The 15,787-nt window shown below is 52.8% G+C and overlaps 1 protein-coding gene across 1 annotated transcript in view; it reads left to right on the forward strand.

The window, feature by feature from the left end:
* Positions 1-15,787, forward strand: part of CRTAC1 (cartilage acidic protein 1) — a 68,685-nt gene that overhangs the window by 30,507 nt on the left and 22,391 nt on the right. Inside the window, exons 5-6 of the mRNA XM_008586178.1 lie at positions 9,667-9,801; positions 12,867-13,012. Of these exons, the coding sequence (XP_008584400.1) occupies positions 9,667-9,801; positions 12,867-13,012 (281 nt within the window). The remainder of the gene's footprint in view (positions 1-9,666; positions 9,802-12,866; positions 13,013-15,787) is intronic.

Raw genomic sequence — 15,787 nt, forward strand, 5'->3', positions numbered from 1 at the left:
GGGGGGGGGGGGGGGGGGGAAGGACTGGCAGAGCAGGCTATGCGCAAAATAAAAGAACGCAGAGGTTTGAGCAGGAAGGGGGCATTGTTCACACAGGCTGGGCTGGCAGGGAACTGAGGGGGGAGAAGGAGGGACCAAGAGGAGACAGCTGAGGTGCACAGTGGGGATGGGAGCCCCAGCCAACTGTGCCTGGCTGTACTGGAAGGATGGGGCAGCTCCGGGAAGAAATGGTGGCTTCTGTGGAGGCATGGGGGAGGCTGGGGCAGCTGGCGTGCCCAGAGGACACGTTAGAGCAGCTCTGCAGACTTCCAAAAGCCATTTGGCTGACAAGAACCTATTTGGCCCACCATGTTACAATCCTGTCTGCCTTCCCCAACCCACCCTTTCCCTGCCCAACAAACTCCCCAAAGCTACCCTGCAGCCCCGCTTGGCACTCAGCTAATGACACATGGACATCTGGCTGGAAAACTAGTCCAGAGTGCTCCCCTGAGCCCCAAGGATGGACCCCAAATGTAAGGGCCGCCATCCTGAGCCCGGCCTGATGGCTGAGGCTCTGGGCACGGGGCCAGTGCTCAGTGCCAGGCTGGTGCAGGGGGGCCTGGGAAGCAGGGAGGGAAGCAGGCAGGGATGAGCAGGGCCCTGAGCAGGCTGGGAGGGAAGCTCGCCACGGCCAGCTGTGCAGTCAGGGAGCTGAGGACCCCGGAGCCAAGCCATGCAGCACCCATCTGCGGGACAGCTATGCAGCCTAGGAGAATCTCTCATTCTACACGAGAACAAACTGAGGTCCAGAGAGAAGGGACTCACCCAAGGTCACACAAGAGGTGTGTAGAGGACTAGCACTTCCATCCCCATCTCCAGATGCCTAAACTGCCACAGCCAGCTGACCTTTCTGATGACCTCCATGGAACCAAGCCATGCAGCACCCATCTGCGGGACAGCTATGCAGCCTAGGAGAATCTCTCATACTACACGAGAACAAACTGAGGTCCAGAGAGAAGGGACTCACCCAAGGTCACACAAGAGGTGTGTAGAGGACTAGCATTTCCATCCCCATCTCCAGATGCCTAAACTGCCACAGCCAGCTGACCTTTCTGATGACCTCCAACTTGAGAAGCCAGCTCCAGCCTGCAGGAGGGGAGGGGCTGGTGGAGGGGCAGGCCCTGCCCCCACTGGGATGCAGCCCCTGGCACTCGGGGCTCGAACTGCAGTCCCAGGTTGCTGTGGCTGAAGCAGCTGCCTGGCCGGGATGCTCAGGGCAGCAGGAGAGGCCAAGTCACATGGGAGGCTGCCAGGCAATGGCGCTGCCTGGCACCGGCCTACTGGCTCTGCAGGAGGGGGAGGGTNTTCCATCCCCATCTCCAGATGCCTAAACTGCCACAGCCAGCTGACCTTTCTGATGACCTCCAACTTGAGAAGCCAGCTCCAGCCTGCAGGAGGGGAGGGGCTGGTGGAGGGGCAGGCCCTGCCCCCACTGGGATGCAGCCCCTGGCACTCGGGGCTCGAACTGCAGTCCCAGGTTGCTGTGGCTGAAGCAGCTGCCTGGCCGGGATGCTCAGGGCAGCAGGAGAGGCCAAGTCACATGGGAGGCTGCCAGGCAATGGCGCTGCCTGGCACCGGCCTACTGGCTCTGCAGGAGGGGGAGGGTAAGCCTCGTCTCCAGACACCATTGATTCTGGTGGCTGCCTCTGCTCTGCTGAGTCACAGTGCCATCTAGCGGCCACTATGCTCGCTCTCAGGGGACTCGAGGGCCCCTGGAGTGCAGCAGAGCAAGCTGGTGCCATGAGGCAGTAGGAAGACGACTCCCTCATCCCCTGGTTCCCTAAGAATCCCAAGCCCCAACTTCCCCAGCTGCCCAAGGCCTCTTGGAGCCAGGACAGGGCCGGGAGCTCCCCTTCATGGGAATCCTGAAGCCTGGGTTTTCCCCATTGCAGAGGGCCCACCAGAGGGTGGCATGGGACCAGAGGGGGGAAGGTGGGAGCTGGGAGTCCTGCACTGCCTCTTGGGCCCAGTGACCCTGGGCATGTCCTCCCTCAGCTTCTCTGAGCATCTTGAACTAGCAGTCTAGTCGAGTGGCTAAGGGGACAGGGTCTGGAGCCAGGCTGCCAGGAGCTGACCTGCCTGCACCATGCCCTCCGGGCCAGGCAGCAGTGGGCAAATTATTAACCTCTCCCAGCCTCAGTTTTCTCACCTTCAAAATGGGTGTGTTGTGAGAATGGAAGGAGGGGAACATGGGACCTGCCTGACACATGGCCTGGCTCACAGGTAGTGTCCACCGAGGGTAGCAAACATACCCTCCTGATCTGGTCTCTGACAGAGTGATGCCAGGGCTCTCTGCTGGGCATCTCATGGGCAGAGGGAGCGCCAAGCTAGGCACGGCAATTGTACAAGGGGAGCAGGCCCAGCCCTTGCCCTGGAGGCACTCTCCGTGTGTCCCCAGCCTGACCTCCCGCCCTGGGCATGGGCTGGCATCTTCATCCCCATCCCCACTGGAATCCATCTCTCTTCCCTCCTGCCTGCCTGACCCTGCCTCTCCCAGCTTCCACCCCTCCCCAGGGACTCTGCATTTTGGCCTCACCCTTTGAGGGAGCATCTGTCAGGGCTGCAAGGTGGTGATTAAAGAAGCCTTAAAAGAAATCTGGAAAAAAAAGAGAAATCTGGGAAAAAAAGGAAGGTGGATTTATGATGTCGGGTGAGGAGTTTTGCTGTTGGCTGGGAGCAGTGTGGAACAAAGCGGAGGGCAGACCTGATTTATAGGAAGTCATTACTGGAGGAGACGGAGATGCCTAAGCCCAGCTGAGGCCTTCTGGCGGATCCCCACCAGCGGCACAACTGGGGGCTGCAGAGTGGGGGCTGCGGAGCCTCCCAGGTTCCCTGGTGGGTGCTGGCCTTTCAGCGAGAGTGCAACCAGGCTGACAGCCAGGACCAGGCAGAGCCGTAGTGACAGACAGCCTCTTCAGCCATGACCAGGGACCCCCAGAGAGCACAGTACAGGTCTGCCAGGGGACCCCGAGCCCAGGATACATGGGGGCCCTCTCCCTGGGGTGTCAGATGCATTCTATGACTGTCTGGAAGGGACATTATTTTTCTTTTAAAACAAACACAGATATGTTGTGGAATAGAAATGTAATCTTTGTGTGCATATTTCTCAGCTAACATAAGAGATTTTTTTTTTAATGTCTAGCCTGTGGCTGGCCCCTCTGGGTGACACCCCAGGCTTGCTGGTACCATTGCCTCCTCTGCTGAGAGGGAACTTCGCAGAAATTTGGGAAGCAGCTGCCGATACATCTCATGGGTTTGAACTGTGACTCCACTGCCTGTTAGCTGTGATTGCTCCTCCTTGAGCCTCAGTTTCCTCACTTAGAAAAGGGTGGTGATGGGTGGAGGGGTTTGGGGAGATGTTGGTCAAAGGATACAAAGTTTCAGTTAGACGGGAGGAATAAATTTAAGAGATCTATTGTACATCCTGGTGACCATAGTCAATAACAATGTATCATATTCTTAAAAATTGCTAAGAGAACAGATTTTAAGTGTTCTCGCCACAAAAAAAAGTGATGTGTGAAGTAACGCACATGTTGATTAGTTCGATTTAGCCATTTCACAATGTACACGTATTTCAAAACATCATGTCGTACATAACAAATACAGACAATCATTTATCTGAAGACGATGGTGGTGAAACATATCTCGAGTTGTTGAGACTGACATGGGATGGATGTGCAGGAGCCTAGCACAGGCTGAACGGCTGGTGTGCAGAGGAGCCCTCCTGCACCCTCTGCCCCTCCCGCACCCTCTGCCCCTCCCGCACCCTCTGCCCCTCCCGCACCCTCTACCCCTCCCGCACCCTCTGCCCCTCCTGCACCCTCTACCCCTCCTGCCTCAAGCACCTCCTTGGCTCCTCACTGCTGGGGGCAGGACACGATGAGGAAGAGCTTCCCTCCTGCACCCACTGGGTGGCCAAGCTTTGGAAATCTCCCACCCAGGGAACAAACGATGGAGCCGGACCTCCTGCCCAACTCCCTCCTTCCATCCTGCAGAGACTGGCAGGAAGGAGTGGGGAAGGCAGGGCCTCTGCACCCCAACCCACCGTGGGAGCCCTGCCGCGGGCTCGGGAGCGGCCACACGAGCACCAGCACAGTACCGTTCTGGTTTGGATTTTTGGGGGAAATTTAGGAGGAGAGACCCTGTTACCATCCTGCTCTTTACCCTTCCACCCACTTCTACACACAGACACACACACACACACACACACACACGTTTTCCAGCATCTTTGCCCTACTCTTTCACAATATCTTGGATGTTTTTGGCAGCCTGCAGACCTTGGCATCCACCAAAAGTCGATTTCTATCAAGGTCTCAGCAGATTAATCCTTGGGTCCACGGTCCTTGGCTGGCGGGCCTGGCCTGAGAGTCTGCCCAGGTGCAGAGAGAATGGAGTATAGATGGGTGCAGGAATCAGCTCCCAACATGCTTATCCTGCAGTTCACCCTGGAGGATGCATTCAGTAAAAAGTAAAGCTGGAAGGAGCCTTGGAGATCTCGTTCTCCCACCCGCTTTATAGGGAAGGCGCCTGAGGCCTGGAGAGCACACTTCCCGAGGTCCTGCAGCTGCAGAGGGCAGTGCCAGGCAGGAACCTAGAGGCTTCTTCTCAGCACCATGGCTCCTTGCGCTGCTTTGTCCCTGGGTCCTCGGGCCCACAGGTTGGAGTAGTTCAGCAGCATGTGCCCCCCCACACCCCACCAACCATTCCCTTCCTCACCCCCCCACCCCAGTCCCTGAAGGCTGACCCAGATGCAGTCTGAAAGATGGGTCACCTGCACCCGAATTGTACTTGAGTCTGCATCACCTAAGTGCTGGGGTTCAGGGATCTGGGGGTACAGTTCTTGAGGACAACCAGGCTGCCCATGGGTCTTCAGGCCAATGAGCAGATCATCAGAGGAAGTGCTGGAATGTGGCAGGAGGAAGTGGGGGCCATGGAGGGACATTTTTCTCTGTAACCCTCCCCCACCCCTAGCCTAGTGGGCAGAATGAGCAGAAGGCTTCAGGGAGAAGCTTTTACACCCCAACAGAAAAAGGAGGCCTTTAAAGCTTTGAAAGTGCTGGGAAAAATAAAGGGATATTATTCACCCAGCAGGTGGTAAATAGTCCCAGCTAATGACTATGTGGCACCTGACATTTTCCAAAGTACCTTCCAAAAACCAGCTCACTTATATTTATGACAGCCCTGAGAAGAAACTGTCATTATTATCAGTCTTATGTTACGGGTGAGAAAACAGAAGCTCAGAAAGGTTCGGTGGTGTGCCCAAGGTCACACAGCTCAAACTTGGACCTTCTGATCCCCGATCCTCTAGTCTTTCCACCGGTGCTGCCTCTCCAGCCTCAAGTGAGGAACTGTTTGTCCTCAAGAGGATGTGCTGGCCTCTCCTCCAGAGTTAAGTGCAGTTAACTCTGTTAGGGACATCATTCTCCAGGGCTAAATGGAGATGTTCCTGACTACCCCAAGGTAGCCTCATGTGGTGTGTGCTGAACCTCAGGAGCTGGAGGAGAGGGTGGGTGTGACAAAGGAGGAGGAGGATGAAGGGAAAGGTCCTGGTAGAAGACACCGGCTAAATAAGGAGCCTTTGTCACTGACCGGGCAAGAAGTAGGAGCAGCAGGCTACATTTACAATGGGTAGATTTCATTGGTTTGAAAGGGACTTACATGTTGACCTGGGAGTAGAGATTCCCCTGTGGCATCAGCGAGGGGTACAGACACCTGGCTGCTCCTGCCTCAGACCCCGGTACGGCCCCCCATCCTAATGCTGCTGGGGCTGGTCCCAAGAGGCCGACTCCCTGACTGTGGACTCACCTGCTCCCCAACTGGGCATCCAACTTGCCAGGAAGGAGTTGTGGGTAACATCTCTGTTATGGTCTGGTTGCCATGGCAATAAATTGTCACTAATTAGTAGTGCGGTTACCATGGAAATTTTCTAGTAATTACAGGTTACAAATGGTGCAAGGCTTCAACCCAACCCAATTAGTTAATTAGAAAGATTTAGAAATTTGTCCAAAAGGGAAATAACCTGCTTTGTAGAAAATGAAAGGAATGTGTTGCAGCTTGGGAGCCAGAGGCAGAAAGGAAATTGGAGGAGGCCGAAGTCGGGGAAGAAGGATGAAGCTGGATGGCTGCAAGTCCCTGAGTCCCGACTGGAATTTCCGGGGGCCTGGGCAAGGCTGAGGGCTTCTCACGGAAGCCTGCTCCTGGGCTGGAGTCTGGCAGGACCAGGGCAGGGACAGCTGCCAGCAGCCACTTAGGGGCTCCTCTTTTAATGGGAAGAGGCGGTGCCCAGGTTCCCTTTCCTGCTGGCTTTGGGGAAGGCCTCTGAAAGCCGCCCCACCCCACTCTGTGACCATCATCGTGAAAAGCAAATGCCAGGTTTTGGAGGACGCTCCCCAGGGATGATGTGGATTTAGTGTTTCCATTTCCATGAGATTTTGTCTTTCCTTGAGAGCTAATCAGATTATCTGGGAGGAGTCTGGGAGGCACAGGGCCCAGAATGTGTTGGCAAGGAGTCCAGCCTGAGAGTGATCAGAGCAGCAATGTCATTCGCCCCACCCTGGCCCACAGGCCCCAAACGCCAGCTCTGCTAGTCAGGCTGCATTTGCACAGGTGAGAAAGGCCCCAGGAATTCCTCCAGAGTCATTTCTCAGAGGACGGGAGTAGCCTAGGACCAAGGGAGCCCCTGTCTCAAATTAACACAGCCCTTTGGGGAAACTTCTGCCCATCCAGAGGTGGGCAGGCGGGTGGGGGGACTTGGCCCATCATCACACAGGTCTGCCTGAGCTCTCATTTATTTTTTTAAAAAACCAGGTTCTTCCAGGATGCTCTGATAACTATTCTTATTGTACCAAACAGCCCTTTAGAGCAGTACTTTTCAAACTTTAATGCTCGCACAAACTACCCAGCAGTGTTGTTAGATGCACGTTCTGATTCCGTAGGGGCCTGAGATTCTGCATTTCTAGCAAGCTCCCAGGTGCTGCTCCTGCCGCTGGTCCACAGGCCTGACTCTGAGCAGCAAGGTTGTAGGGGCTACAAAGCCCTTTCATATAGCTCACCTCATTGTTCTAATTGAAATATTAAAATTGTATATATTTATGGTGGACAGCGTGATGTTTTGAAATACGTACACGTTGTGAAATGGTTAAATTGAGCTAATTAACTTACGCATTACCTCACACACTTATTTATTTGTGGTGAGAACACTTAAAATCTACTCTCTTAGCAAGTTCAAGTATACAGTACATTGTTATTAACTATAGTCACCACATTATATAAGAGATCTCTTATTTCTCCTGTTTAGCTGAAGTTTTGTATCCTTTGATCAACACCTCCCTAACCTCACCCCTACCCCAGTCCGTGGTAACCACCATTTTACTCTCTGCTTCTATGAGTTCAGCTGTTTTAGATTCTACATGTAAGTGAGATCATACAGTATTTGTCTTTCTGTGCCTTATTTCATTTAATGTAACATTCTCCGGGTTCATCCATGTTGTTGCAAATGGCAGAATTTTCTTCTTTTTTTTTTTTTAAATTTTATTTATTTATTTTTTTCCCTTTTTGTCTTTTTTTTTTTTTTTTACTGACCGGTAACGGGATCGCAACCCTCGGTGTTGCGCCCACACCGCGCCCAGCCAGTGAGCGGGAACCGGTCTCCACATGGGATCCGAACCCTCAGCGGGAGCGCCGCCGCGTTCCCAAGCGGCGCACTCTCCAGTGTGCCACTGGGCCAGCCCCGTGAATTTTCTTCTTTTTTAAGACTAAATCATATTCCATTGTGTAATATACCACATTTCCTTTATCCATTCATTTGTCAATGGACACATGTTGATTCCATATCTTGGCTACTGTGAATAGTGCTGCAATAAACACAGGAGTGCAGATACCTCTTCAACATTCAGATTTCATTTCCTTTGGGTATACTCAGTATTAGGATTGCTGGATCATATGGTAGTTCCATTTTTAACTTTTTGAAGAAACTCCATACTGTTTTCCATAATGTCTGTGCTAATATACCTTCCCACGAACAGTGTGCAAGGTTTCCCTTTTCTCCACACCCTTCCCAACACTTGTAATCTTTCACCTTTGTGATAATACATATTCTAACAGATAATAGAGCTCACCTTATTTAATCCTCTCAAAAACCCTGAAGTAGGGCTGGCTGGTTAGTTCAGTTGGTTGGAGCACAGCCTTATAACACCAAGGTCATGGGTTTGGACCCCCATACCAGCCAGCCGCAAAAAAAAAAAAAAAAAAAAAAAAACCTGAAGTAGAAAAATTAGGTCAGAATATCTCCATTTTACAGATGAGTAAACTGAGTCTCAAAGGGTAATGTGAATTTCCCAAGGTTGCACAGCTTATAAGAAGCCAAGCTGGGACTAGAATCCATCTCCTGGTCCTGGTCGGCCTGTATCCTGCACAGTATTTCCAACATTTGGGATGTGGCCGAGGGAAGGCTTTCTTGGTGCAGGTTTCTTTTCCTGGGAGCAGAAGGTGGGGCCTGACAAGCAGGGAGCCTTTATTTGAAACCCGCTGGTTGGGAGTGGTTTGTGCAAGATGTATGAAGTTGAACTTCTTGACATGGATAGTTTATATTTGATCTTAGAGACTTCAAAGCCTGATATAGAGCTGGCTTGATTTCTTTTTTTCCTCTTTTTTTGAAAAAATATATACTTTATTAGATTTTTTCCTTTCAAACTATGGAAGCAATTCGTGTTGCAACAAGGCAAACAACACAAAGGTATTCAAAGAAAAGGCCAACTATTGTCTCTCCTTCCCTCCCCAAATCCTACCCTGTCAAGGTAGCCAGTGTTACCAGCCTGGGGTGTGGCCTTCCCACTTTTCTCCAAACTTGAGGAAGCTTGCACACAGAAATATCATGTATTTCCCTATCTTTTTTTAAATAAAAGTAAGACCACATGATACTATTATGTGGTGAATTGCTTATATCATGGGCACCCCTCCATGTCAATACATATGGATCTACACAGGCCTTTTAGTACGTCGTGCAGATGTACTATAATCCATTCAACCCGTTCACTACCGATGGACATGATTGTTTACTACCCCAAACAAAACAAAGCAAGCATTCTTGTACCTATAGCTGCTACCTCTAGCTGGAACCTGTTCCTGCAGATTCTTAAGACAGGAACACCCCGTGGTCTTGGCCAGCATACATGGGACTCTGAGTGGGAGTGGGTGAGGGGACTGTGACTTGGCCAAAATGTCAGGGGACTCTGACTGACCAAACTGGCGTGGCTCGAGCTAGGTTTAGGATTAGTGCAATTCAGCTGCTTCTTTTAGAAGGGAACGGAAGGGAATGGCACTGGCGCCTGTGCGGCGACCCCGTGCCCTGTGTTCCTTAGCCTATGGAATCACTCTTTTGGCACAAAGTGACAGGTCTAGCTCCTCACTGGCCTCACCAGCAGTGTCATCACCCTCCAACAGCTTTATGGAGACTGTGAGCCTGGATTTGGCTCCAGGAAACATCCAAAAGGTCAGAATTCCCCCCAAGGCTCTTCTAAGGCTCCTCTGTTGCAGCTTCTCCCAGGCCTCAGAGCAGCCCCATCCTCCAGACAGGCCTAGGGCTTTGCTTCTGCCACTCAATGACTGTGGGTCGATGTCCTCTCCTAGGGGGCCGGGGTGTCAGCGTGGGCCCCATCGTCAGCAGTAGTGCCTCGGATATCTTCTGCGACAATGAGAATGGGCCCAACTTCCTCTTCCACAACCGGGGTGACGGCACCTTCGTGGATATCGCAGCCAGTGCTGGTGAGTAGACGCAGCCGCTGCCCTGTGCTCTTGACCACCCCAGACCCACGGGGACTCCGAGCTGCCCTGCCCCCTCCAGCATGGTCCCTACCAACCTCAGGGAGAACAGGACAAGTCATCGTCCGCACCACACAGGGAAGCAGTGCCTGTCACCTCCAGTTCTACATGCCTCATGGCTCAGGCCACAGGGAATGTCTGCTGCTGGGAAGAAAGGGACTGAAACTCCTGACCATTATCATTTTCCAGCAACTGGAATTAGTCCATGACCCTCTGAGTCCCACTTGTGTCTCAGCGTCAATTTCCCCTCCAAGCTGCCTCTCCCCATCTTGGCCCCTCCCACATTTATCTTAAACATCCAGTTCAATCCAGTAACCATTGAGGGAGCCCCTGCTAGGTGCCAGGTTGGTGCTAGGAGCTGAGGATGCTGACCTGAATAAGGCATCCCACATGCAGAAAAGGCACTGACCTTTTAGAAATAGACGTATACACAAATAGCTATAATAAGAAGCAGGATAAAATCCACACAAAACAGTGCCCCGGGCTCCCCACCCTCCTTTTGTGCTCATCCCTCATCAACCTCAGGGCCTTTGCACCTGCCATTCCCTCTGCCTGGCTGCCCTTCCCCTTCTCTATCTACAGAACTTCTATTTATCCTTCAATACTCAGCTCAAGTGTCCCCTCTGTGAAGCCTGTCCTGACTCCCTCTGTGCCGCCTGCCAGAGACTGGCCCTTCCTCCTCCATGGTCCCACCACCCCTTGCATGTGTCTCTCACTCACATTTCTACGTTGTCATCGTGATTTGTCTGTGAGCTCTACAAGGACTGGGGCACCGTTCTATTCACTCTTGACATAATACTTGGCACCCAGTGGTCACCCAGTAAATTTTGCTGAATGACAGAATGGACACAATAAAAGCTTGTGGATGTAATCAGTCTGCCCTTCAACCTCTTAACCCCAAACCTTCCTCCCTCCTTGCCAAGGAATATAAGGTCTGGTTTCACCTCCTATTTGGAGGCATAGGGAAGAACACTAGCCTCTGGAAGAAGAGATGAGTGGGGATCTAGACACTTAGATCAAAGGTCCTATAAGCTCTAGCTGGTGCTAACAGTGAGCCTCAAATCCCTGAGTGTGTGCCAATCCATTTTCTTTTAATTAAGAGCACCTACTCCTCCAGCTTTCTGCTTGGGAGTCTCCATTTGGGGAAACTCCTGGCCCAGAACATCCATCTACCCCCAGCTTGTAGCCAACCAGCCCCACTTTCCTCTCCTCCTTCCCTGGCAAAGCTAAAGTTGGGGGTAGCTCCCCTGGCCTGTCCTCTCACCTGTTCACCCCTCCTGGTGCTATGCTCTGGAAGCAGATTTTCTCATTGCTTAAAAGTCATAAAGCAAAGGGGAACAGGTAGTGCAGAAAACCTAGAGGATTTGATAAGGTGTTAAAGAGATAGAAGCAGAGGTGAGCAAAGAAGTTGGAGTGGGAGAAGGTATCAGGCGGGAGGAGAGAGGCAAGGTGCTAGGCCCATAATTGAAAGTCAGAATGATTGCAGGGGTTTAACAAGACATGTCAAGAGGGCATTTATCACCCAAACAGATGCTGCTGTGAAATGCAGCCTGGCACCGATTATTCCTGTGAAAGGGAACCAGCTCCTTGTCAAGGTGCCTCATAGATAGGAGAGAAATGGGCCAACGCAGAAGGCCGCCGACGCTTGGGCTGGGGAGTTTTGTGAAGAATTGATGGGATATTAATCCTAGGGATGGAGGCTGCCCCCAGTCCTTTGCAAACCCTCTTTCTCACACCTGGGTCTTACTGCCTCTTCTCCCCCCACTTTCCATGCCGCTGGTCCTTCCTTCCCCCAAGGGGATGCTCACCTGCAAGGTTCTCAGAGGGTCCCATCCCTGCCTACTCCTGGCTCCTACCCTCAGACCTCCTGTTTGCAGCCTGCAAGAGCTCCCTGTGCCCTGGGGTCTTGGGCTCCCACCTCCCATTATATTGTGCTATTGCCCAACATCCCTGAGGGCCTGATGACTAACAGCTGTTTGTCCTCTGAAAGAGCATGGGTGGGCGTTAGAGTCAGCAACCACCATCTCTCAGCTCTGAGCTTGGCCTGGGGCAGCATGTCTGCCTTGGGCAGCCAGGAGGTCAGGCCATCACTCTGGGCAAAGCCACCTTCCATCCTCCCCCAGGATCAGCTCATTAGTGAATAGTGTAAGTGGATGACATTGGACACAGAGGCTTCCCTTCCCAGAGCTTACAAGGCACGCTGTGGGTTTCTCAGTCATGGCTGCAGTATTTCCTCTGCTGTCACCAGCATCCCCAGTGTGCTTTCTGTCACATTATTTATGTCTCTTCATTCATTCAGCAAGTACTGAAAACTACCAGGCAACCGCAGGCACTGAGACAGATGCTACATGTACACAGGTGAACCAAGAAGACAGCCCTGACCTCGGGGAGTGTCAGGTCTGGTAGGAAAACCAGACCCCAAACAAGTAAACTGTAAAGGGACTCAAATGCACACTGTGATCAGCACAGCGAAGGAAAAGAATAAGAGGCTGTCAGGGGGAGCAACAGGGTGGGTGGGAGGGTCTGATTTAGATGGGATAGTCAGGGAAGGCTTCCCTGAGGAGGTGACATGTGGCTGAGAGCAGAATAACAAGGAACCAGGTGATCAGGAGCCTGAGGGAGAGCATCGCAGTTGGAGAGACCCCCTTGAGCAAAGGCTACAAGCTGGAAAGAGGAAGGAAATGGGTGGCCAGAGCTCAGTGAGTAAGGAGAGAGGTACCAGAAAAAGACCAAGTGAGGTGGGCAGGGGAATGGTCAGACAGGGCCTTGTGTTCCCCAGGCAGGAATTTGAACTTGACCCAAGAGTACTGGGGAGCCATTGAGAGATTTAATCAAAAGAGTGACATGATCAACTTAATGTCTCCCAGGGTGGCCAGGAAAGGCTTTGGTCCTCCACAATGTCCACCAGTCTCCTTCCCCACTCCCACGCTGCCCCCAAGCTGAGCAAAAATAGCTTGCAGGGCAAACACGGCTTGAAGACAAGTCTCTGGTCCGCCTCTCCTCCCCAGGTGTGGACGACCCACACCAGCATGGGCGAGGTGTCGCCCTGGCCGACTTCAACCGTGACGGCAAAGTGGACATCGTCTACGGCAACTGGAATGGCCCCCACCGCCTCTATCTGCAGATGAGCGCCCACGGGAAGGTCCGCTTTCGGGTAAGAAGGGCCTGTCTCTCCCCGCCCCCTTCCTCCACCCCGCGCTGCAGATGGCCCTGCATGTCATGCTGCAGAGGGCCCTGCATGTCACGGAGGAGCTGCAGCCCCGTTCCGTGACCCCCACCAGGCTGAGAAGAGGCTGGGAGCTCTCCAGAGCCTGGGGTGGGGGTGGGGTCACATGAAGGTAGCATCTAGGGGACGATGGACTCCAGCCAGGCTGCTGTAAAGACTCCAGTGCCCAGAGCGGGAAGAGCCAGGTGGGCAGTGGAGGAAGAGCAGCCTCTCGGGTGGGTGGGGGCCCTGGGAGGTGGGTTTCATTCTCTGGATTGAGGCCATTTTTCCTGGAGGCTGCTGGAAACCCCATCTGTAGCTCCAGCCTGGGCTTTCAAATTCAGGTTAGACAAGGACAAAGTGGTGGGAGAGAGGGGGAGACCAAGGCCCCAGAGTTCCCAACAGCTGCCCCTGAGGACACACAGCAGAGGGTGGGCAAGGTGACCTCTCCATGCCCCCCTCCCTGAGCTGTCATTAGGTGTCAATTCGTGATGCCACGAATTCTTCAAAAGCGCTGTTTGGTGACAGTAATGGCGGTGCCACCTGCATGATGAGCTTGAGTTTGATGTTTTCTCGGGGAGGGTGACTAAGGGATCAGTGAAGCTGATCTCAGGGAGCCAGGATTGTTCCAGAGCTACCTAGGTCTTGTCCAAAAAACCCCAAGGGAATGAGAAAGTTCCAGTGTTCGCCTGAGGCTTGAAGGTCCCAGGGAAGTCTCCAGGGACCTTATGTCTTTGTGACCACGGAGAAGCCACCGCTATGAGCTCCCCCACCACTGAGGCTTGAGGCCAGGTTCTCTGGGTGGGGACAAGGCATGCCCTGAACTCAGGGCAGCTGATTCTGGGATCCTGGATGGTTTCCATCTTTATTCAGCTTTTGTTCTAACCCAGGTTCTCAACAGGGTTAATTTTGCCCCCCCCACACACACCCCAGAACATTTGACAAAGTCTGGGGACATTTTTTGATTGTCACAACTGGGAAATGAGGTGCTACTGGCATCTAGTACACAGAGGCCTGGGATGCTGCGGAACACTCTACAGTGCACAGAACAGCCGCACAACGAAGAATTATCCAGCCCAAAGTGTCAATGTGCTGAGGTTGAAGAACCCTGTTAACCCATCTGACGGTCTCTCCCCAGAGCTCACAGGAGCAATAACAATAAGAACAATAATAAGTGCCCTATTTATCAAGTGCCTTCCATGTGCCAGGAACTGTGCTAAGAGCTTTACATACATTATCTCGGAAGCCTAGGCATGCAATGGGGCAACCCCAAGGGGGCTGTAAAGGTTTCCATTTTTATAGAATCAATAGAGCAATAACCAGTTAGGGATCCTGAGGTCTTTTTGTTCCCCAGCTCAGCCCACCTTGACCAGCTGGCCAGGCTCTTAAGCTCATTACTGTGCTGACGGGGACAACCTCACTCCCAGGCCTCCCCAGCACAGGCAAGCAGCTTGCCAGCTGATCCAGGCTGGCTCGCTCCTGTGGCCAACAGAGACAGCCTGCAGCAAGAGACCGAGGGCAGGGCCACGGCTGGGGCAGGGGGACCTCCCACAGATGCTGGCTGTGGTCTACCCAGCCCTTTCCACATGGACCCTGGGACTTCAAGGGACAAACCCACCTATAATGGGGATATTCTGCTCAGAAATGAAAGGTTACCCTGCATGGCTCTCCTTGTATTTCAAAGGCAAGTGCTACACCTAGGACCTTTTTCCAGGTCCACCTAAGCCTGTGCCAGCACTTTGGAGTCCCAGCTGGGCTATCCTGGGTCTGGGGTCTCCTCATGAGTTCTGGATAGGTGTAGCTGATATTGCAAACCCCTCGAAATAAAATGTCTCCACAAAAAAAAAATTAAAAGGCTCTCAAGAAACAACATAAAGCAATAGAGGCAGCAAAAAACATAGCTAAAGCTGGCCTCTTTCACCTTCCATGAGGCTGATGGTGGGAACAAGGCCAGTCAGGTTGCCAGAGACCTGTCTCATGCCCACTCTGTGCCAAGCATTTTGCATGCAATCCTCACAACCTGGGCAGCTATTAGTACCCTGTTACTGATGAGGATGTGAGATCTGAGAGGTTGAGTAACTTGCCTAAGATCACACTCTAGTCCTTGCCGGAGCCTAGATTCAGGTGCACCAGTTTCCAGTGACCACCCAGCCTCCGACTTGCGGCAGAAGAGGAAGGATGTGCAGTCTGAAGGGCGCGGCATCTGGTATCAGAAGCCCTGGCTTCAGCCCCACTCAATAGCTGTGACTAAGGGCAAGTCCCTTCACTCTCCAGGACTCAGTTCTCTCACCTGTAAAATGGGAACCCTAAAGTCTGCACTGCCTCAAGGGACTGACAGCATGGTTAATGTGATCCAGGCTAGGGAGCAGTTAAGTGCTGTGTCTGCTGTGACTGTTATTCTTCTCTTCTTGTTCTCCTACAAGCAGCCTGGGGTTCGTGTGGTCCTAAAGGCAGCCCCCCAGGTCCCTCGGGGGACAGGGAGAGAGGAGGCGCGGGGCCAGCCTGCTCTGCCTCTGATGGGACTCCACACACCCAGCAGAGAGGGCCAGCTTCCTGCCCACTCCCACCCTCCTATCTCCTCATCTCAGCCTCTCTCCTCCAGGACATCGCCTCACCGAAGTTCTCCATGCCCTCCCCTGTCCGCACAGTCCTTGCTGCTGACTTTGACAATGACCAGGAGCTGGAGATCTTCTTCAACAACATTGCCTACCGCCGCTCCTCAGC

This window comes from Galeopterus variegatus, unplaced genomic scaffold, assembly GCF_000696425.1.
Source record: "Galeopterus variegatus unplaced genomic scaffold, G_variegatus-3.0.2 Scaffold3858, whole genome shotgun sequence".
Taxonomy (NCBI): Eukaryota; Metazoa; Chordata; class Mammalia; order Dermoptera; family Cynocephalidae; genus Galeopterus; species Galeopterus variegatus.